At 41.1% G+C, this 21,798-nt stretch overlaps 1 protein-coding gene across 2 annotated transcripts; it reads right to left on the bottom strand.

Annotated features, from left to right (window-relative positions):
* Positions 1 to 1,503: 1,503 nt before the first annotated feature.
* LOC142060027 (interferon-induced GTP-binding protein Mx-like) lies at positions 1,504 to 21,438 on the bottom strand. Of its 2 annotated transcripts, none has more exons than XM_075099565.1 (14): positions 21,224 to 21,438; positions 17,938 to 18,245; positions 17,158 to 17,350; positions 16,092 to 16,229; positions 14,661 to 14,815; positions 12,867 to 13,005; positions 12,137 to 12,335; positions 11,287 to 11,365; positions 10,299 to 10,421; positions 9,382 to 9,523; positions 6,997 to 7,155; positions 5,995 to 6,071; positions 4,973 to 5,215; positions 1,504 to 2,019 (listed from the first exon to the last, which is right to left on the bottom strand). In XM_075099565.1, the coding sequence occupies exons 2-14, from the start codon at positions 18,187 to 18,189 to the stop codon at positions 1,786 to 1,788; spliced, it is 2,133 nt and encodes a 710-aa protein (XP_074955666.1). In that variant the 5' UTR covers positions 18,190 to 18,245; positions 21,224 to 21,438; the 3' UTR covers positions 1,504 to 1,785. The 2 variants fall into 2 exon arrangements, with proteins under 2 accessions (XP_074955666.1, XP_074955658.1); XM_075099557.1 differs by having other exon boundaries at positions 17,158 to 17,353; positions 21,224 to 21,310.
* Positions 21,439 to 21,798: the final 360 nt, after the last annotated feature.

Raw genomic sequence — 21,798 nt, forward strand, 5'->3', positions numbered from 1 at the left:
ACAGTATAGTGAAATGTGGAGAACAGGCTGTGGTGCTGAACAGGGTTAGGAAAGCTGTATGCTCTCCTGGGGTGAGTGCTGTGCCACAGAAGTCAGCCATCTGCTGCTGCAGTTTCGTATGAGAGCGTCAAACACTTTCTATCATTCTAGCCTGAAGAGAAGGCTTCTTTTATAAGCATCTTGGAAATCACTACATGGCACAGTGGTACAAGCACATTTTTTTTGGCTGAATGAAGACGTTACTCTTGCTACACAAAGCACAGCTTTGCCCATTAAATCCTCCATATGAAAGATGTCATGAATACAGCATGCACTATTATATTTTGCAGTGGCATCCATGAAATGAAAGAGCTTTTGGAAAGGTTCTCCTTGCTCTGGGAAGAAGGGGAAGGAGAAAGGCAGGAAGCCATATGCTGAGACACCCTTCTAATGTTTAACATCCTGGGTGGTTTAATCCCTTTTGGACATGCAAATCCTGCCATCTGTTGAATTGCCTGTCAGTCCCAAAATTTCAGGCAATGCTCTAGATATCTGAAAGAAAGAGCCTCTTAGTCTTTCTCTATAAATCACAGAACTGAAAAAAAGAGAAACAGAGCCAATGGCATCCTGTGGATGTACCAATCAGAAGAAGTTAACTTTCTTTTCCGTCTAGGCTGGAACTGTTTCATGCTTGCTGTTTGCATTCTCTCCACCTACTGGGCTGGGACTTAGCAGCGGCGACACCTTGCAGAGTCATCTTTCAGGCAATAGCAGGAAAGACAACAACCACAGTGAGGCAAAAACACAAAGGGAAGTGGGGGATTGCTAGGGTTGTGCAGTAAGCTTCATCTAGCAAAGTTAGTTAGATAATTTGATTTATACAATTTGTGAGTTATACAGCTGAAAGCCCTCATCCTCATTTAGAAAAGAAACCCGTTGTGGTTTAGCCCCAGTCAGCAACCAAGCACCACGCAGCTGCTCGCTCACTGCCCCTTGGTGGGAGAGGGGAGAGAATTGGAAGAGTAAAAACGAGGCAACTCATGGTTTGAGATAAAGACAATTTAATAGGTAAAGGAAAAGCTGCGCGTGGAAGCAAAGCAAAACAAGGAATTCATTCACTCTTTCCCATGGGCAGGCAGGTGCTCAGCTGCCTCCAGGAAAGCAGGGCTCCATCACGCTTAACGGTTACTTGGGAAGACAAACGCCATCACTCCAAACGTCCCCCCTTCCTTCTTCTTCCCCCAGCTTTATATACTGAGCATGACGCCATATGGTGTGGGATATCCCGTTCGTCAGTTTGGGCCGGCTGTGCCCCCTTCCAGCTGCTTGTGCACCCGGCAGATCACGGGGAGCTGAAAAAGTCCTTGACCAGTGTAACTGCTACTTAGCAACAACTAGAACACCTCTGCATTATCACCACTGTTTCCAGCAAAAATCCAAAACATAGCCCCATACTAGCTACTACGAAGAAGTTTAACTCTATCCCAGCTGAAACCAGGACAAAACCACAACAAAACGCAATCCTCAGAGCTCTAGCTTTTTAATAATTATTTCGATGATGTGCACAGTTCATAAAGCAAATGTTTAAAAATGGGATAACATTTATTTAACCACAAGTCCCCCAGGTGAGCACTTTACATAAGGGTAAGTGTTTGCATGTAAGTAGTTATGGAAAATAAAGCAGAACTGAACACTCGAAATAAGGGTTAAAGGTCTGTGCCGACATTAAATTTTTAGGGGGCTTTACAAAGTTCTTCAATAATGCTCGAAAACAGAATTAGAAGATACTTCTGAAAAAATAAGACATTACAGCAACATGAAGTCTCTCAGGTACTGGCAGGCTTTGGTGAGACGATTAACTCGTTGAGTGAGGTAGCTCCTATGTTTTGCAGCTTCACTGTCCTCCTGAAGGAGACAGCTTAAGTTGTCTTTTTCTTGCAAAAGATGCAACATCATGGTCTGTAAGCTATCTCCAAAGTCATGAAGGGCAAAAGACAGGATGATAAGTGGTATCTGATTGGAGAGGCGTTTACACGCTCCCTGCAAGAAGGGGAAAAAAAGGCAGAAGACTTGTTTCCCAAAAAAAGAACTAAAAAAGGAAGGGGTTATAGGTAATCCAGTAAGAAGTGAGAGCATGGTTTTAAAATGTATTGTTCATGAAGAGAGTGCTTCTAGGAACTAAAAAATGTTTGACATTAGTTGCCTAAAGCTCTACAAATTAAGAGTTACAGGAATGTCAGCTGTTGCTTTTTTTCCCTCAGCAAACTGAGCCCAAGGCAGGCTGTTCCCGCCTTAGCTCTGCCAGCTATTACTGGTAAGAGTTACATGAGGACATACCTGACAAATTGTACTTGTGAACAGTTTCTTACGTCAAACCTGTCTTCTCTGAACATTACCAGTCCATTATGGTACAGGAAATCAAACAGTGCTTTTTTCCCAAAGGTGGTAAATTCTTGTATTTAGATAGTATTTCTGATGTGGTTGCCCTTTTAAGTGTAAGACAACTTTGGAGTATGCTTTAGCCTTCAGGGAAAATGTCCTCATCAATAGAGAGTAGACTGTGCCTACATTACAGCTCTTGATATCTCAATGAGATAATTTTCTGCTTAACCTGACAAACTGTCTGGTTTAGTTATTTATGCAAATTGAAACAGATTGACCTAGAAGAGCTTGTCGGCCCCTTTCTCAGGGACATCTGCAGGGCTTGGGGGCTTAGCTGATGCTTGTGGGCAATGCGCCATTCAAAACCTATCCAATGCCAGGAGGGAGCTGTCTCCAGCCTTCCTCGTGCCAGGTGAGCACTTACACCTGAGTGGCTGGCTGCAGTTGAGAGAGGTGCCATCTTCCTTTCCTTTTGTGGCACCTGACTTGAAAAAGGCAGTCAGAAGACCAGGTAGCAGCACATTTGATTTTTAGGTCCTGTAGGGTTTAGGGAGCCTGTTTCCAGAGAAGTCTAAGGTGTTTCTGGCTTTACATACCTCTGGTGCTCAGTGGCTACACATTTTTCATGAACAAGGATGAGGTTGAGCTCAAGCTGAAAAATACCTAAGACTAGACGTTTGGTTTTTCTTTCTAGTTTGCAGAGATCTAGTCAATAGCAAGCCATTCAGCTGAGTCAACTAAAGCTCTTACTGAGCCCATGTATTCTCTAGGCTCTACTGACTGTGGTTGGAGTGACCTTGGGTGCTTTAAACAGGGGTATTTTTCTGGAGCCAAACTCTACCCAGAAGCTTGACAGTCCTGCCATAGGTGGCACAGACTCATGCACGCTGTTTGCAAAGGCCACGGACCTTTAAGAGCTTCTGTCTCATTCAAAGTGTATTTGACTTTGCATAAGTCCCATGGAGCTATGCTCTGGCAATCTCTTTAGCAAAGCCTGTTGTGACAGGACAACAGGTAATAGTTTTAAACTAAAGGAGGGTAGATTTAGACTGGATATAAGGAAAAAATATTTTACAACGAGGGTGGTGATGTCCTGGAACAGGTTGTCCAGAGACATTGTGGAGGCCCCATCCCTAGAGACATTCAAGGTTGGATTGGATGAGGCTCTGAGCAACCTGATCTAGTTAAAGATGTCCCTGCCCATGGCAGAGGGGTTAGACTAGATGACCTCTAAAGGTCTCTTCCAACCCAAACCACTCTCTGAGTCTATGATTCTTGGAAATGGCACTTAGGGCATTTACAAAAATGTATAACTAACATCTAAAAGACATTTGTGTTATAGCAGAGAGTATAGCGAGGCAGAAGGGAAGAGCTTATGTAGTTCTGTCTTTGTCTCCTGTTTTCTGAAAACCGATTGTTTTCTCTCCATCTGCCTGGGCAGTCTGAACATTTAATTGCAGGAATTTGTCAAAACCTTGCTATTGAAATTCAAGGTGAGCTGCTATCTACCTTCCTGCATTATTAGTATTGAACTTGTTGCTTTCTGAGGGAGTTTTACAAAACAAAAATCAAAAGCAAATCCTGATACTATGTGTTCTCTTTGCCATCTTTCTTTAACATGATCCTTTGTTAAAACATCCCATTTGTCTTCAGAGACTTAACGTCTATTGAGCTATCCGCAACACAGCATACGCACTCTGATCTCTACAGATAGCTGAATCCATGTTAACTTAATGTTTTATTATCCCTCCTCCTGCTGCATTAGCTTAGCCACTGACATCACTTTCTGCTGGCAGCAGGAATATGCAGAGAGGCTTGAGGCTGACCTGAGCTCTCGGATGTTGCGCCAAATGCCGAAGTACTGTACATCCTATTGTTAATCTTATGGAAACTAGTGTTATTTGAAAAACATGAGATGAGCTTGCAGTGGGGAAAGCAATCATAAGACTGTTGCTTCCTTTGCTGGAGAAGGGGGTAGCCATCAGCTGAATAATAATAACAACTCCTAATGACAGGGCCAAGGGCTCTTCAGGGCTCTTCCCCATCTTATTCTCTCCTCCATGCTGGTAAGAGACATCCTTTCCTTCCCCCGACACTTGTCCCCATAGGAAAGCCAGCAAGAGAGCACTGTACTGGCATGGGGCTGTGTAGGCAGCAGGGAGTCACTCCCTTCTCCTTTAAAGGTTGGAGGAGGGCGAGAAGAGTACTCATTTGCTGATGGCATATTCCCCAAACAAGGAGCAGCCACAGCAGGAAGCCATGCCACCAGGCTGGGGGGTAGCTAGCAAGTGGTTTAGGAGCCAGCTGACATTTTAACAGCCTGCAGGCTTTTCTAATTACTATATCTCACAATGCGCAACTAATTCTCCCCAGTGCCTGTGCTGACACAGCCTGTCAGACCAGCATTTTGTCCTGGTCAGAAGCTCTGATTAATTCATACAGAAGCTGTGTGTGTATCTGGATAAGACACTTATGCCCTCTGGCTACTATTCCTTGCAAAGTAGCAGTATTGCATGAAACATTCATATTGACTACAGTGAGCTCTGGGCAAGGGGGTATATGCTATAGCATTCAGGTTGCAGAACAACTGTATTGTAGTCTGTAAACTCACATTGAAATAGGCTTTTGTGTGAGAAACCATATCCTGGACAAAAGAGGGCTCTTGATTTGAAATGGATCCAAGCTGCAACTCTTTCCCATTGCCAGCTTTGGTAGTGTTTTCTGCCTTGACAAGGTTTAAATCATTAATGTAAAGGTCATCTTGGCAGTATACAATTCTCTCCATTTTAAACTGGGTCCGGATATGTCTTTCAGCCTCCGCTACTTGTTTCTCTCGAATGTCTTCAATTCTGGCCTAGGAAAGAAAAGAACAACAAGTTCTCAGACATTTGCTTCCTTTGCAAAGGTGCCAGTTCTTAGCAGTGTCGCCAGGGAGTGGCAAGGTGGGCACAGTGTTCAACAGTCCTTGCTGAAGCACTGTCTAATCCCAGACCGGCTCCGCTTCCTGCCTGTCCAGCATTGCTTCTCATCTCTTCCTCAAAGCTCTTTCTCAGGAAAGACCTTCAATGACACCCTTATCATTTAACTCCACCCCAAAACATGCAATCCCCCAAACTGTGAACACTTATCTTCTAACTCTGTAAGAGTTGAATGATTTTTGACTTGTCTGCTGCTGCTCCCTTTTATCCAAGATGAGATTCCTGCACTGGCTAATACCCTGGCTTGCCTTTCAGAGAGGGAAAAGCACTCTTTAGCGCTCTGAGGCTACCCACATACTTACAAATCATTGCAGGACTTAAATCTGAAATTAATTATAAACTCTTCAAGGCAGCCATGCCAGGTTTTCTTACATTGCTTTGATTGCATCAAGAATGTGAACAGAATGAATGAGGAATATATGTTTTACACCTTGTCAAAGTTGTACTGAAAGGCAAAATGCAGTTTCATTAGTGCCATTATAAACATGCTAACATTTTCAAGCTCTTCCTTATTTCATAAAAATCGTAGGCCTGCAAGAAATTCCACACTTGCACAGGAGTAATGCAATAGGCTAGGCACTGTAAGCATGGCTGTATTTACAAATGCCATGCTGTCTTGCTCTTGTCTTATCTCAGGTTATAGGTGGTGTCTTACCTTAGTAGCTCTGCTTAGATTGTGAAAATTAGCAAAATGCTTTTTAGCTTGTTCCTTAAATTTCTCTTCAACCAGTCCTAAGGGAAGAACAGACAGACAACATAACATCAATCAGGTAAGCAAGTGAGGTTTTTAGGCTATCGTTAATATGACACTTGGGAAAACTACTAATTTTCTGCATTCATCCAGAAATAGCTGAGCAGCTGTACTGATGCACTATGCCTTTATGACCAATACAAACAAGTAGGAATTTGGATTTCTAGGTCCAAGAGTGTGAGTCATTAAAGACCTCCTGTAACCACTTAACACCTGAGAGATTGAATATTACTGTTTCTTTGATAAAGCAATTCCTGTGCTTACAGCTGTGTCTGACCAGATGTGCCATCACTTGGCCATGTAAGCACATCTGCTCCTCACCACCTGAGTGGCCTCCCCAGGAAGAGGGGCTAGTGCATATAATACAGAGCACTGAGTCTGGCACAGATGCCATAGCTGCCTTCTAAGGCAAACGTAGGACAGAGGGGCTCATGACATATTTTTCCTTGGGTGCTTTTTACTGGATGAACTGTGCACCCTTTCCCCCAGCCCCAGCAGTAGCTACATAATACATACACTATCATGCAAAGAATTGCCAAAGAAGCTGGGTTCCCAGTTCAGGTTTGTGAATGCCACTCCCCAGCGGTTGGGAAAACCAAGCTGCTTGGCTGGTACCAGATACTTTTACTATACTATTTCTTTACTCTGTTATTTATTATAGTTACTTTCTAACTCCCTTCCACTAGCCGCTGGGAAAAACATTAACAAATGCTGGAGACCACATGTAGAGATTGGAGGCTCTAGAGAAGAAGCAAGCTCCCAGGTTGAATCAGATTCACTTCCTCTGAAGTATGCTGGCTGGAGCTCGTGCTCCTGCAGTAAGAATGTCGGCTTATCCTGGAAAACAAATTGTCAGGCACACCAGTGTCTCCCACGCGACAGGCTCACGTGGCCTGTAAGACATACCAATCACAGTGTTCATTATCTCAATGGCTGGCTCCTCCAGTTGTATGATTTGCTCTTTTATAATGTCCTCAAATGTCCTGTAGTTGGTAAAGCCTGGGAGCTCCTGGCCACGATACTGGTCTTCATACTTCCACACTTTGTTGGGTACATTTTTTTTAACTGTAATATTAAAATAGCATTGCTTTACTACTAAATCACTCAATTTATAAATTTCAGATTTAAAAAGGAAGCCTATTTCTCCTCTTTGAAATGCTCTTGAGAAGAACAACTACTGAGACGATCTTCTGTACTGTTACTACAGAACTGAGTTAACACATTATCACTCGGTGAATGAGCCATCTCACACACTGGATCAAGCATCTCATTGACAGAAAGCAATCCAGAAATTATGATGGGCCTCAGAAGTACTGGTTATTCTTGGAATTGCTACCCTCACAGAAGTGGCCATTACCAGTTACTTCTGAGTTTTAAAAAACCCAGAACAAAACAAAAACCCAAACTCACTAAACAGTCTTATTCCAGGGAACGTACTGTTGACTAGCTATTCTTATTTAAGGTATCACAGTCAATATTTCTTTGTTGACATTATATGAATTGGTTTACAAATTCAGGCAAAGATGTGTTTCTAAGTGTTTTGAAAGGTTTTGATATTGTCCTGTTTGGGGGTCAAATTTGTGAATCCTGGATCAACTGCACATGTGGAAGTACAAGTCAAGACATGAATGCATTCAATTCTAACATTCAGATATACGAGTCCCTACTTGGATTAAAAAAAAAAAAAAAAAGACAGAAGTAGACATGGAGCTGAGAGTCTGAAAACATGCCTGAACAGTTAAGGTAGTACAATGCTGTAACATGGCCACAAGAACATCTGTCAGCTTTGCAACAGAAAGTTCAAGGCTTCAAGTGTCCTAAGTATCTGCTATTTTTAACACTTTCATTCATCATAAGAAAGCTGAAGTCAAACAGAAACATCTGACATGGAATGTTGTACCTTCAGAAATCCTAGCAGTGGCTGATAACAATGCTTTTCAATGAGGAAGGGCTTGCTAGAGCTACCTCTAGTTTTCAAGCTATTTAAGTGAACTTACTCTGTTGCACATGTAGATACTTCACCTGAGCACACGTACACATGATTTTGGGGTAGCATATTGTCAGCAGAAGCTGTGCTGTCATAAGAGCTGCTGCGTACTGCTACCCTGATCCTATTGTGAAGTCAGATGTCCTAGTTTAAATCAACAGGGAAAACGTGAAAGTGCCTGGAGGATTCCCCACTGTCATTCAGCTGCTATGTGATGCCTTGTGTATCTTCTGCAACTCAGTTGCTCTTTGTCCTCTGAAGAACCTGCATTCTTCTGCTAGTGCTTTCTGCCATCTTTATGTCTATTTTTTCATGCCCTCATCGTCTTACCCTTCTATTCGTCTCCATAAAATCATGTTGGTTGGCTTGGCACTTCGTGGATGGGACGTAAGAGACAGCAACATACACCAATGTCTGTCAGTCTGCCTCTCTTCACATATACGCATATATACACATATATTTGTCTCTGGCTGATGGCGCCTCTGCAGCCTATTTGTACCTATCATTTTAGAGTTACTAGTGATGTCGACATAGATATGCATCAAAGACTAAAAGAACTTGTTTCAAGAGCTACTGCTTGACTGGCAGATGATGCTATTTCATTTCTAGGAACAAATGACAGGGTGTCTGAAAGATGTGAAAAAGATGCTGCAAAAAATGTTGAGTATACAGTAGAGTTCAGTCTGTGTGGATCACCCTTCACCTCAGTTTAGAGCTGAGTTCAGTTAAGCAATCAGCAAGGTGGGTGGTGCACAGGAAGGGCCACTCTTTACAAGGATGTAGTTATTGCAGACACAGAATAATTTTCTCCACACCTTAAACCAGAACTAAAGCAGAACAAAAAAAAGACCAAAATTCCAAAACATAATAATAATTATTAATAATAACAATAACAGCAATAGGATTATTAGAAATTTATGATACAGTTATTATTACTGTTGTTATTACTATTATTATTTTCATTATTACTTCATGTTGGTGTTTGTTTTGTTGCTATTATCTAGAAGAATTGTTCAGAAAATCACCAACCAATTCTGTGCCAGGGTCCACAGCCTTGATTTTATTGCTTTGCTGGGAGAAGACAGACATCCACTGATCTCTCTGTAATGACAGCATTTAATGCAAGCTGGGTCTTTGTCCCCAAGGAGCAAAGCATAACTTGCCTAACACTACAACAGATGAATGCTCCTAGCTTCTTGTTTTTCACTTTCTTGAAAACAACCCATCGATGATATGGTGTCTTGATTTAAAAGCACGGGAATGGAATCTCAGGTCAGCTGCAAGTGATGGTTTTCTGTGCTTACCCATTGCAGCATACTCCTTGAGAATCGCTGCCCATGTTTGAAACTCTTTGCGGATTTTTGTAAACAGTCTGGTTTCACTTCCAAACACCTGTTCCTCTCCACGCATTGTCTGAGAGATGTCTTGATTAAAGAGTTTGATCAACTGTAATGAATTAAAGAACAAGCAAGCAATGTAGTAAAGTTTCATTTTTTCAGACTAACTTGTATATGTTAAGTAAATTAACAGTCATTTGATGCTAAAGTAACATCCCTTCCTTACATTTTACGCTCTTAGCGCCTTTTTTTTTTCTTTTCCAAAGCAACACAGCTACAGAACAAACTTGATACTCTTTTGTTTGGTTTGGTTTAGTTTGGTTTTTTTTTCTTTTCCTGTGGACTCTTAGAACCATTTACTAAATTCTAATTGACCAGACTTGTATGAAGCTTTTGAAGGCTGATGACCCTTCATAAGCAATTCTGCTGGCCTGCTGAAAGCTTCCTGTGAGGGGTTAGCTACCCAAGCTGAGACACTTATATGGGCTTGTAAACCGTATTTTGATATCAGGAATGCATTTGATCTTGTGAGTGCTGTAAACAATGAAAAGCCTTCAAAATGTGAGGCAGGCAGGAGTGTAAGTTATTCCTCTCTGAGGCGCTTGATTTTGACCAATCAACCGAGCTGTTGTTCAGCTCTCTTGTCACATAGTCACAGGACAAAAATTGATAGAAGGGGCCACGAGCTCCTGTGGTCAACTATTTATTCAGGTATGATCCTTCCTGCCAGAGATTTGTCTATGATACTCTCAAAACACTTCAGTGACAGACACCACAAGCTTCCTGGTGGTCCATGCTGATGGTTTGCTAACTTTAGGTAGTTTTTTTCCTCCCACACTTACCTCCTCACCCTGCTCCATGACCAAACCAATACTGGTACTTACATCTGTGAGGAAAATTAGCTTCTCAGACTCTGTTCTGGGTGTGCCTTTTCTATACTTTTGTAGATCTTGTACAGTTTTCTGGAGCACCTCACGTATTTGGTTCTCTAGAGTTGGCAAATTTTTCTGGGGGTTAGAAAGCAGAAGAAGGATATTTAGGTAGGTTGAACATGTCAGTTTTGGAAGGAAACAAAATCCCTCTTAAGAGTGACCTACACCTGCACATGATCTTTGTTGCTCTTAGGAGTCCAAGAGCTCGCTGTCCATCCCACACATGATAGTAGGATAGCATTGGAGTCCAAATATGGCCTTCATAGACAGAAGGCAGGGAGCTAGGATATCCCTAGGAAATCAGGCTGGACCTCACTTTGAGGTCGGCAGAGTAGATGTTTAGCTGCTTATTTTATGTAAGGTTAAATAAATACTATTTTTTTTTTTTCCTTCAGGACTGAATTTAGAGGTTCCTTGTATTTTAGCATTTTTCTGTAATGGAATAAGATATATTACTTACAGACATATGTATATAAAATTAAAATACTTATATTAGTATATTAGTATAGTAATATAATAAAACATGTAGATCTTACTTGAAATTTTGAAGAAATTTTGAGTTAAATAGAAATAAACTCATAGCAGTAACTTGTCACTCAGCCAATCAACACTCTTCACAAACAAAAAGAAATACCATGGCTGCCATTGAAAAGGCAGGAGTTATGAGTTACAAGTAGATGAAATTATTTGCCTGTTGTCAATCTTCCGCTTAAAGGCAAATCTGAGGACAGAGCATGGGTTTCTTTACCTCTAACTCTCAGTACAATCTGTTCTCAAATTGCTGGATTGAAGGATAAGTACTATCTATGCATATAAAGATATGCATTGCGATATATATATGCATATAAAGATATGGATTGCAATCCAAGGTTGAAGGGCTGAACTTATTTTTGGATAGTAACTGATACAAGCAGCTTAGTATGGCACCTCTATTACTTACAATAATATGCCTCACAAGTTCATTTGTGAGCTTCTCTGCCAGATAAGGGATAGTAGCCTTTCCTTCTTCCATAAGAATACTGCAAAAAAGAGGAAAAGGTGATTTTGGATAGACCATGTGTGCAGGGCAAGAAGGCAGCACTGATGCTCTGCTCTGTTTTCACTAGTTCTACCACACAAGTTGAGTAAAGAAAGGGCCATCTGGGGAGTGCTAGTACAGATGTGGCAGCAGCCCGGGGCTCTGGGCACCATGGCTTTTATGCAAGAGTTGTTTGACAGCTAGCGCTGCTGGCTAAGCAAAGGGAAACAGAGCAGAATCTGAAAATAGCAAACACTAACAGCAGATTATTGTTCTGCAGTATTATTTCTGCATGTGTGAAGTACACTGATTCAAAACCTTTTTCACCTGCCATTCTCTATATTATGATTGATTTGCCTCTGAGTCATCTTCTGGGGAAGTCTGTGCCCTCAGCACAGGCAGTATCCTTTCTCATGCTGAGTTTCACCATGCTCTCCAGTGAATAGAAATACTTCAGTGCTTGACTTCAAGTGCTCAGATGCTTAATTTGAAGTCTTTGGGACCATTTTAAACTTCTGAAGCTCATTGCACTTCTAGGGTTAAGGAGAGATGTGTATTGAACTTTCAGTTTACAAGTTTACATGCATTTTACAAGTTTATTTGACATGTAAAATTCTTCTGGCTTACTGGAATGCAACACTACATGGGCAATGAGAAATAGTGGGTATAATTAATACCTGTTTGTAACCCTAATTTAAATCTCAATGAGTCAACAGGAAGCTTTGAAGTGACTTTAATATGTTTTCGATTAGGTCCTTTCTTCAGGAAGTACCTGAAGTGTTTGTGAGTCTCAAAGAATTTTCTCTCCTGCTGAATCGCAGCGGCCAAGGACAGTTTGTTGTGGATGTCCTGCTGTCCACGACACTTCACGATCATGTAACCTTTTTTGAGGGGGATGACGAGGTTTCGTATTATGTTAATGACAGACTCTTCTGTTCCTCTATCCACCAGGTCGGGTTTCGTGAGGATCCCTGTGAGGTTACCCAATGAGAAAGTTAGTCGAGTGCAGAAATTAAAGGTGACAGAAGTGCAGAAGTTAAAGGTGGGAGAGGTGCAGTAGGACGCCCTGCCACCAAAGCAGGAATGCCCTGTATCATGCTTTATAAAGCAATTTCTCTTTGTTTTGTTTTCTCTCTCCTGGAAAGCTCTCAGCTCCTGGGCTTTGCACTGTAAAACTTGCTCAGCAATTGGGGTCCCACCACACCTTTTGCCTTGCAAACCTTTTTTAACACGCAGCAGTAAAGCTTTCCCGCCATTAACTCTGACATTTTCAATTTCCAATTATTCGTAACATGAATGCCAGCAAGACTCAAAACTGCAGGATTCTTAGAGCTTCTGGATCATCTCAAGCTTTGTAAATAGTTTATTTAACCTGTTTTCTTTTTTCCCCTTCTTCTAGTAGCTGATTTCACAGATCTGGCATGGAATACAGAAGATCAGACCTTCATGGAAAAAAAAAGATTTGCACTTCCGTTCAACTTGTAGCTTAAAAATTAACTCACCTAGTGTTCTTTCTCCACTGGGGTCCACCTCTTGAGCCATTTTCAGTGCTTCTGTTGTTGCAATATCCACATTACATGGCACCACTACCAAATTGAGTGTCTCTTTGCAGCCAATAATTTTTTTAAGTAGCATTTTGATCTACAATGCAATACAGCAGTAATGAAGTTCAGGGAAATCAGAAGCTTGCATGCAGGATGTGACCATTTCTAACAATATGAGCCACTGTCTGATGACACTTAACGTCACATATACTGAGGATAGTATTACATGCTAAAGGGTGTCATGGAAATGAGTCAGCTGAAAATGCAGCCTCTTTTCCGACGTCAAGATCATTCCAAATATCTAACGTGAATGAGACTAGACTGTTGTTATGCCTGTCCTGAAAGCTATATAAAGTTTAACTTCTCGTGCATATAATCTTTCGTTATGGAAATACTAAAGATATTTCATAAATAATCACATGTAAGGAAAACAAGTTCTGATGTCTAGGTACACACTTATGGAAAGAAAGCAAGCTAGATTATGCTAATAAATCTCAAATTTTTATCTCTGAAAGGAGAGCAAATGTCTTTGGCTTATATTTCAGTGGAGTATTTGTGAAAAAAAAACCAACGGAGTAGCACATGACATCTAGTTGACATTTTTTCTATGCTTCAATGCAGAACTAGAAAAGTTTCTCATAGTTTGTGTTATATTACAAGAGGTTCACACAGCTCTATTGTGCTTATGCCAAAGTAAGTTAACTCTTCTTTTTTCTGAGTTTTGGTAAAGATGCCTCTCTTTTTTACTTCCCATCCATCCCAATTTCTGACATGCTACAATGCTATAGCCTCCATCTCTGAAGCATGCAGGCAGCTGAGGATGATGGAAATGTGTAGATCATGTCATACCTGCTGTTTTCTTCTGAATACAATAGAAAGATTACTATCTAATTGTGAAATTAAATGACTCTTCTCCCAGAGAATAAAGCCCAGGCAATCCAATCATGTATCATTTTTGTTGAGTTGTCTAGTTTAGTTTGGGCTGCTCTTACTCTAAGTACCTATTTTAAAGTATTTTAGGAGAAACAATAGACCCAGCTCCTGCACATCACCCTCACAGCTTGCCTTGTCCAGCTAGACTCTTATTTGCATTCTTCTAAATGCAAATAATGTGTTTCTTCTAAAAGCAGACAGAGGAAGAGTAGAGATCCCCTCCGTGCTAACACATATTCTGTTTACTTCAAAAAGGGTCTGCTGGGATCCCTTAAGGGATAAGAAAAACCAGGATGGGTCTGATTCTGATGTGCTCTGTAAGTAAGGTATGACAGAGCAATGAACTGTACGAGACCCAGTTTGCTGCCTTGCTCCAGAAGAGCTTACAAGAGCTCAGCTATATTCACCTTTGCCAAATACATTCACAGAGTTGGTAAGAGACAACTCATTTTGGGATGTATCTATCTTCCAGACTGTGGTCTAGCCAAGGGACACGGGGGCAACACTGTGTTCAGGGTCCATACAGCCAGGTTATTCCATGCTGCTGGGGGTAGGCTATGTCAAGGCACCTAAGGAGGCTCCTTCATGGCTAGCATGGGCAGCTCCCTGCTGCATGACAGGGCAGACAGGAGATTCTGGACCTCACTGTTCCACCTGGCAGTTCCTTGCCTGAAAAATAGATCCGTTTGTAAGCGTAGCTCTATTGCTGGCTTGCAAGCCCAGCATAATAACTCCAGCATCTTACAACAAAGGCTCGCATATGAGGTAGGTTATAGAATTGACCCTGTGCACAGGTTGGTGTATAAGACTGAGTTTTACCTGTTCCCCAATGTCTCTTGGCTGATCTCCGACGGCCACTCTGGCAATTCCAGGAAGATCAATTAGCGTCAGATCTGGGACATCTGGGGACCGAATTTCTAGGGAAATTAGTTCTCCACTAATAGCACCTCTAGTACCAGCCACAACATCCTGGGCTGCAAGGATAAAAAAAAAACAACAAAAGAGCAATGAACACCACCTTCAAACAATGCATCAAAGTGAAGCTGAACACAATGACTTTGAAATGCACCTACTACCGCCTAAAGTTCCTTTTGGCTTGTTTTTTTTTTCTCCCAGATCCAGCCATGCATTTAAATACATTTATACAAAAAGTAAGGAAATTATTATGCAATACATGGATATGTGGAGTCCTTTTGAATGTGAAGTGTAGTATTTTACAGAGCATATACTTATGAACTCTCGAATATACAGACAAAATACATGTAAATAAACCACAAGAAAAGTGAGCAGATAAAATACTGGTCAGTTGTAGAAATGTTTCCTCAACATCAAGACATTTAGTAGGCATTAATTAATCCTTGGCTCCCTTCAAAGATAAATAGGTCTTATTCTATATTCTTCACATTTTGATAGAGAGGTTGAGAGATCAAGTAATTTGTCCCAGATCTTTTAAGGCAATAATGCTTGAACTGTGAACAGCACAGAGAAGCAAGGAAACCTGTAGTCATTCTCATGAGAGGTTTTCAACTCTGTAATTAACTTAATCAATTCATGCCACTTGCCTTGCCAGTTTTGGGAGGGTATATTGAAAACATCCAAATAATATATTGAAAATCTAATTAAAAAAAAAAACATTAGGAAAAATAACAATGTTGCAGAGCTGTGCTAGTCAAGGAAATAAGGACAAATCAACTTTCACATTTAGTGCTAATGCTTTCTGCCCTTTGGGAAGAAAAATGTTTCCTTACATGGCATGAAATACCATAAAAGTAAAGCTGTGACGTGGGAAGGGCAATGATTGAGGCTGTGGTCACACTAGCTGGCAGAAGCTCTATATGCCCTCCACTCTGCCTACTTGCAAATTTCTCCAAAATCATAAGAGTTCCAGCCACAGACACCTCAAACATTCTCTGAGCTTTTGAACTGATGACAGGAACCATTTAGGGATTTGCATGTTTCAATTTGACAGACAAGTTCCCCAAACCAGGGAGACAGCATCCAGCTGAGGGCACAGTCTGAGCTTTTATCAGACATCATGGATCATCTTCACCACTGGAGTAGTAAGTAGTACAACTCTCTCGAGAGAATTATACTATGCTACCCCACCTTCTCTGCTCTGAATTCAGCTCTTGGTGTTATTTGTGGCTACACTGTGTTAGTCTGGGAACCGCTGCTCAGCCGAAGAAAAGGGGAGAAAGGATTCAGAGGAGATGGAGCAAGCCAAATCAGAGGGTATACATTACAACTCACCTTCTCTTATTGCCCTCTCCACCTCAGAGGCATTCTGGAGCTCTGTGCTGATGTTGCGGTAATAAATTTTCCCTTTCCATGCCTGGGTGGCAGGTATTCTTTTCAGTTTAAGTTCCAAGGGACATCGAGTAACAATACCTGCAGCAGTTTCAAAGGCAGAGTTAACTCTCTCAGCTGTTGTTATGCATGATACATAGCCATGGACTGCATGGCATACACAGGGTTGCCTAATACTTTGCACAGAGTCACAAAAAAGTTCCGAGAGACATTGCCAAAGGGCTCTCATCTGACTTCCTGCTCAGAGTAGGACTGTCACTGGCACTAGATGAGGTCAGCCATGGCTCTGTCCAGCCATGTCTTGTCTTGCAAACCTCCAAGGCTGGAGATTCACACATCTCTGGGTGACCTCTTTCAGTGCTGCACCTACATCCTATGAAAACCTTTTCCTCAAGTCCAGCCTGAAAGACTATATGGTACTGACAACTCATGCAGAACTTATATATGTGTGTATATGCTGGAATGTGAATCTTCTTGAGCTACAAAGTCCAACAATCTTCTCTGACTTAAAAAACATCCAAGGCACAGGTTTGTAAGTAAAGATTTTTGTACATTTATTTTTTTTTGCCAAAAAAGGTCTGTGTAAGAAAATCTTGTTAAAAAACCCAAACCAACCCCAAAGCAAATGTCAAAACTAGTCTTCTATGTGAAACTGATATTCTGCTGCACTACTCCTTGCTGGGAAATGCAGAGTCAGCTGATGCTACCTTTCAGTTTGTCCACAGTTTGGGACAAGCACACTACATTACACTCTTCTTACTTCTGGTCTCTTGACCACCCAGAACATGTGCCTTGCTAGAGTTACCCTGCTGTGCCCCACCTGTATATCCATTTCTTGTACTGGAAACCAGAGCTGAGAAGGTCCCTGGAGTCTTACAATTTAGATATCGTCTCAGTCATGGAGTTATCCAATCCTAGGCCAAAAAGGGGCATAAAAAAAGGAAAAAAAAATCCCTTCCACCACACCAAAGTGAAATTCAGGTGAAAACCTGAGAAGGTGAATTCTTACCATTGCCCCTAGGAAGAGCAATACCAGACAGGGCTTCTAGGACGGAGCTTTTCCCAGAGCTCTGGTCTCCGATCACTGCGATTGCAGGCAAAGCTAGGTCTTTTTCTATTCCGAGAGCTCTTAGGCTGTCAATGAGATCAATGCAGGGTCGGATCTTTTCCTCATATTGGTTGTACAAAGTATGTTCTGTTGCCTGCTAGAGTTAAACCTACAATCAATTTTCTGTAATTTTAAAATAAGTTGTTTCCAGAAAAAAAACCTTTTAGGCATCTTTTCCAGCTGGTAACCCCTCCCCACCGTCTTCATTATGATGTTACTAGCTAGTAAATCCTAACCATTCTCAAGGAACTTCATTAACTATGACACAGACTTAAAATCAATCTGTTTTCAGTGTCAAATATTCAAGACAGGTTATTATTAACCTTTCTTTGTATTTCCATTGAAGGTAGCAAAGCCTCAAGTAAAAAATATCTCAGATTTCTGTTCAACATTTGCTAATTGTTACCAATGATGAGTACAATAGATTAAATCAGATGCTAGGCTGCTGCCATCTTAATTTTTTTTACACCTGCATTTTTTTATGCCTTCAGATAAATTGCAGGTACTTATCTTCCTAGTTATACAAATGACTGCTTGGCCCTGATCCAAAAAGTACTCCTCTGCTTAGAGCTAAGAAGTGCAGATTGCCCAAACAGACAAGGGAATTAATTTTGGGGCACAAAGTGAAACATTGGACTAAGAGTGGGAAGGATCTATGCCCTCTTCTGGAATCTGCCTTACCTTGTCCTGTTCTCCGTCATACAGTTTCTTGAACTCCTGCTCATAGCTAGGTTTTTTCTCAGTTGTGTTCTCCAACACAGGAAAATCTTCATCTTCTAATTCTGGTGGGAGAGGTACTGCAAAAGCTTCTAAAGATGGTAGTACGGAAGGTGATGCAAGACCACCTTTCTTCAGTTTGGTTCTGTAAGGAAGTTGTTTGAAATCTGCAGTCATGGCCTGTTGATTTTTTGGCCTACCACTTCGGTTGTCCATAAGTGCTTCACTCAATACTGATTACTGTCTGGTCCAAACACTGTTTTGTACAGCTTCTGAAATCAAACATGGGGCACTGAGTGACTCCAGCTTCCAACAGTGATCATAGCAGAGAAAATCAAACACCACTTGGATTTACTGATTCAAACCCTCAGTAGATATCGAGTGCTATGGCTCCTTTCAAATCACTAAAATTGCTTTCCAGAGGATAGATTTGAAACACTTCTCCCTAACTCTCTTATGCTTTCTTTGTGTTTTCAAAAAAAACCCAAGAAATTGCCACAGAGTATACAAGAATTATTTTTTGGGGAAAAAATGTTACACCAGTTTTTGCAAAAAGCCAATGTTCCTCAATGAAATATTTTGCTGAAAGGTGTTTAAATATTTCGCTGAAAGCTGTTTTGGGAAGCTCAGTCAGTACAGCAGCTGCTGGACATGGTCGGAGAGAGTGTGCGAGTGCTTAACTTCAGTCACCTGAGATCAGGCGTACAGGGCTGTGGGGCTGCACAGGCAGGTCTACATGGGTGGGCCACCAGCAATGAGAGTAGCACACACCAAGCCATAGTCTGCTATGTGGCTAACTCACCTCTCTTGTGGTAGAAACACTTGTCAGAGGCAAGTCTTACACCTATCTTAGAAGCTTAGTATCTCAGTCCCCTCCTCTATAGCTTAAAACCCTCTCCAAAATGCAGACTTTGCTTGACTTGATGTTAGAGAAGGGAGAATTAGGAGAATTTTTATGTTCATGTTCAGCTTTTCTTTATGTAAAGGTTTTGTTGAGATATTTTCTATGGGTGACTGAAGAAAATGGAGGCCTTTGATGTAATGTGTTCCAGGGAAAGTGATTTCCAGAGAGAATGATTTAAAGAAAAAAAAAACCCAACAGTATTTTTTCAAAGCTAGATTTTTTTTTTAACCTCCACCTGCCAACAACAAGATCTGTTTAACTCAAACGCTTGGGACAATGAATTAGGAGAAACAAATGTTTGCTTGAAATAGCTTTCTGTTCTTTTAATTCTTTGGTTGAATTAAGTTTACAGGTTTTCTAGTCTGAGCAGATGTCAGAACAGGAAGATTAGCCACAATGTAAGTTATACTTTCAATGTGTAAAACAAGTTCAGAAAAAAACAGATTAATTCCACACTTGCTATTCAATCTTTCTTTTTAATAAAGCAATAAATTTTCAAAATAGATATTCCTGTCTCCTTTTATCAAATTAAAAAAAAAAAAAAGTACTATGGGGAAACTTCTCAGTTTTGACCAGAAAGAAAAGATGACTGAACTACTTTAATTTCTTTATAGGTATTCATTTTACAGTTCCTTCATCTTTCTCCACATATCCTTTCTTTAATATTTCAGTATGAACTTTTTTCTCTTTCTATTAATGAACTACAAGACTTTTCCTTGAATGAGGACTCAGTGATTTAGCTGCAACAAACATACACTCCCCATTCAGTGGCCACCAGATTCTTTTGTGATTTTCTATTGCTACAGGAAATAATTTACTGATAATAATGTTTCTATTAGTAATTCCTTTTATTGCCTCTCCAATTCTCTACCTGCCTTTCAATTTAGTGGAATGAACGCTTCCTATAAATTTTTAATTTAACATAAATATTACCCAGGAACAATTTTATGTCACTTTTATATTATTATTTATATTGACTGGTCTGTGTTTGGAGTTATTCATGTACTGGTTTTAGCATATGGCCTCCTAAACAAGGATGTGTTTCCTTCAAAAAGAGGCTATACAGTAACCTTTAGCCATTCTTATCTTAAATAGGATGAAATGCAAAAATAGTGTAGTAAGGCTACCAGGAAAAATAAAACAAGAAGAAAAAAATTTTGCAAGATAAAATCATGGCATATGGGAAACTGAGGCTTAAGGAGTCTGACAAAAAAAGTGACAGCTTTGAAATATTTTAGTGCAAGGGCTATATGTTACCACATACCTAGAAGTTTTTTTAGCTAGGTCTACAGAGCAGACCACAGTGTGCACACAATACATACACAGGCTAACGAAGACACCTACAGTAAGCAGTGCATTTCTGGGGCTACCTGGCTGTTCTCCACCTGGAGCTGAGAAATGTTCAATAGGTTAGTGCAACCCTTCACTGTGCCATGCAGGCGTAGTGATTTCTTTGTGTACTGAGCCTTGACAACATCGGATGGAAGAAAGAAAGGAGAGGAAAAAAAGAACTGCAATTTTAAAGTGCTTTTCTGAAAGTGGCCAGAATCCACATGTGAAATGTGGCACCTGCACAAATGTGCTGGTACTGGAAGTCTGATAACACACCCTCACCACAGCTGCCCCTCCCTTGACATCAGGATGATACGGGTTTTCTTGAACCTTTAGATGTTTGCCTGCCTGTGTGTCAGAAACCTCCCCTGGCACAACACAAAGCACTGCACTACACAACCACATCTCCATGAAAGACCAACCTGCGGATGGTCATGAAGAGGAGTTGCCTCATTTTCCTCTAATGATCCTGGCTTTGCAACTCGAGGGGTAATAACAAAATCTGCTCTCAAACCCAAGGTGCAAAGCTGCGGTGCTGAACCCACACAGCTCTTGCATTTATTCACTCTGTGTCCAGCCAGAGGCTTGCATGGACTTCTGCCTGACATACCCTGTGACTTCCAGAGATTTGGGTAAACTACATAGTCTTTGGTTGTACGTTTATTAATTCTAGCTGTCTTAGAAAAAAATGAAGCAACGCAAAGCTTGTGATGCTACACATGAATACTGCTTGCTAGATTGTGTGGCTGAACACTGCCCCCACAGAGTACATGCTTTAAAAAAAATGTGTTCCAACTGAAATGTCATCTCTCAGTTATCTCCCTTTAAAGAGGAAAAAATACTAATGAATTTTCTTTATCCCCACCCAGAAAACAGCAACTCCTACTCCCGGCAACCTTATTTAACTACACTTTAGACTCTTATACAGCCTCCTCACACACAACTATTAAAAAGAATGAAGATCACAGTCAAAAATGGCATGATTATTTTTAGAAGGAAGAGAAAAACTTCTACCTTTGTAGTGTCCTGCAGCAAGGAGAAGCAGTAACTTTTTTCCAGCTACTGGTGCTTTTTAATTTACAGGCCCCACCTACAGACTGTGACAAGGATCAGAAGAAATGAAACCAATTCTGACAGGAAAAAGGACTTGCTTCATGATAGCTCTTGAAATAATAATGCAGTACAGTTTTTTTTTCTCTTTCATTTCCTTATACGCCAGCTAAATCTCCTCCTATTGTTTAGCAGAGGGCAGAAACGAAACTCCTCACAAGCACAGGCGGCGACCTCCTTGTTTGGCTGTACTGTGCCGTGGGGTGAAGGGCACAGACACTTGAAAATATTGCCCATGAGCAACAACTTTCCTTTCTCCCCCACAGAAGTCAGCTCACTGAGTTAGCTCACTCGCATATGGGGTGAAATCACCTGGATCAAGCAGAGACCAGGCTCTGTCCCACTCCCATCTGGGCTGCCTGCTGGGGATGCTGGCCCTGCACCATCTGGGGGACCCTTTCAGCTTCCCCCTCCCTTCATGCAAAATGCAGGTGGGTGAGGACTCCCTGACCGCAGGAGAGGGAGTATTTTTTCCACCT

This window comes from Phalacrocorax aristotelis, chromosome 1 (genome assembly GCF_949628215.1).
Source record: "Phalacrocorax aristotelis chromosome 1, bGulAri2.1, whole genome shotgun sequence".
Lineage (NCBI taxonomy): Eukaryota > Metazoa > Chordata > Aves > Suliformes > Phalacrocoracidae > Phalacrocorax > Phalacrocorax aristotelis.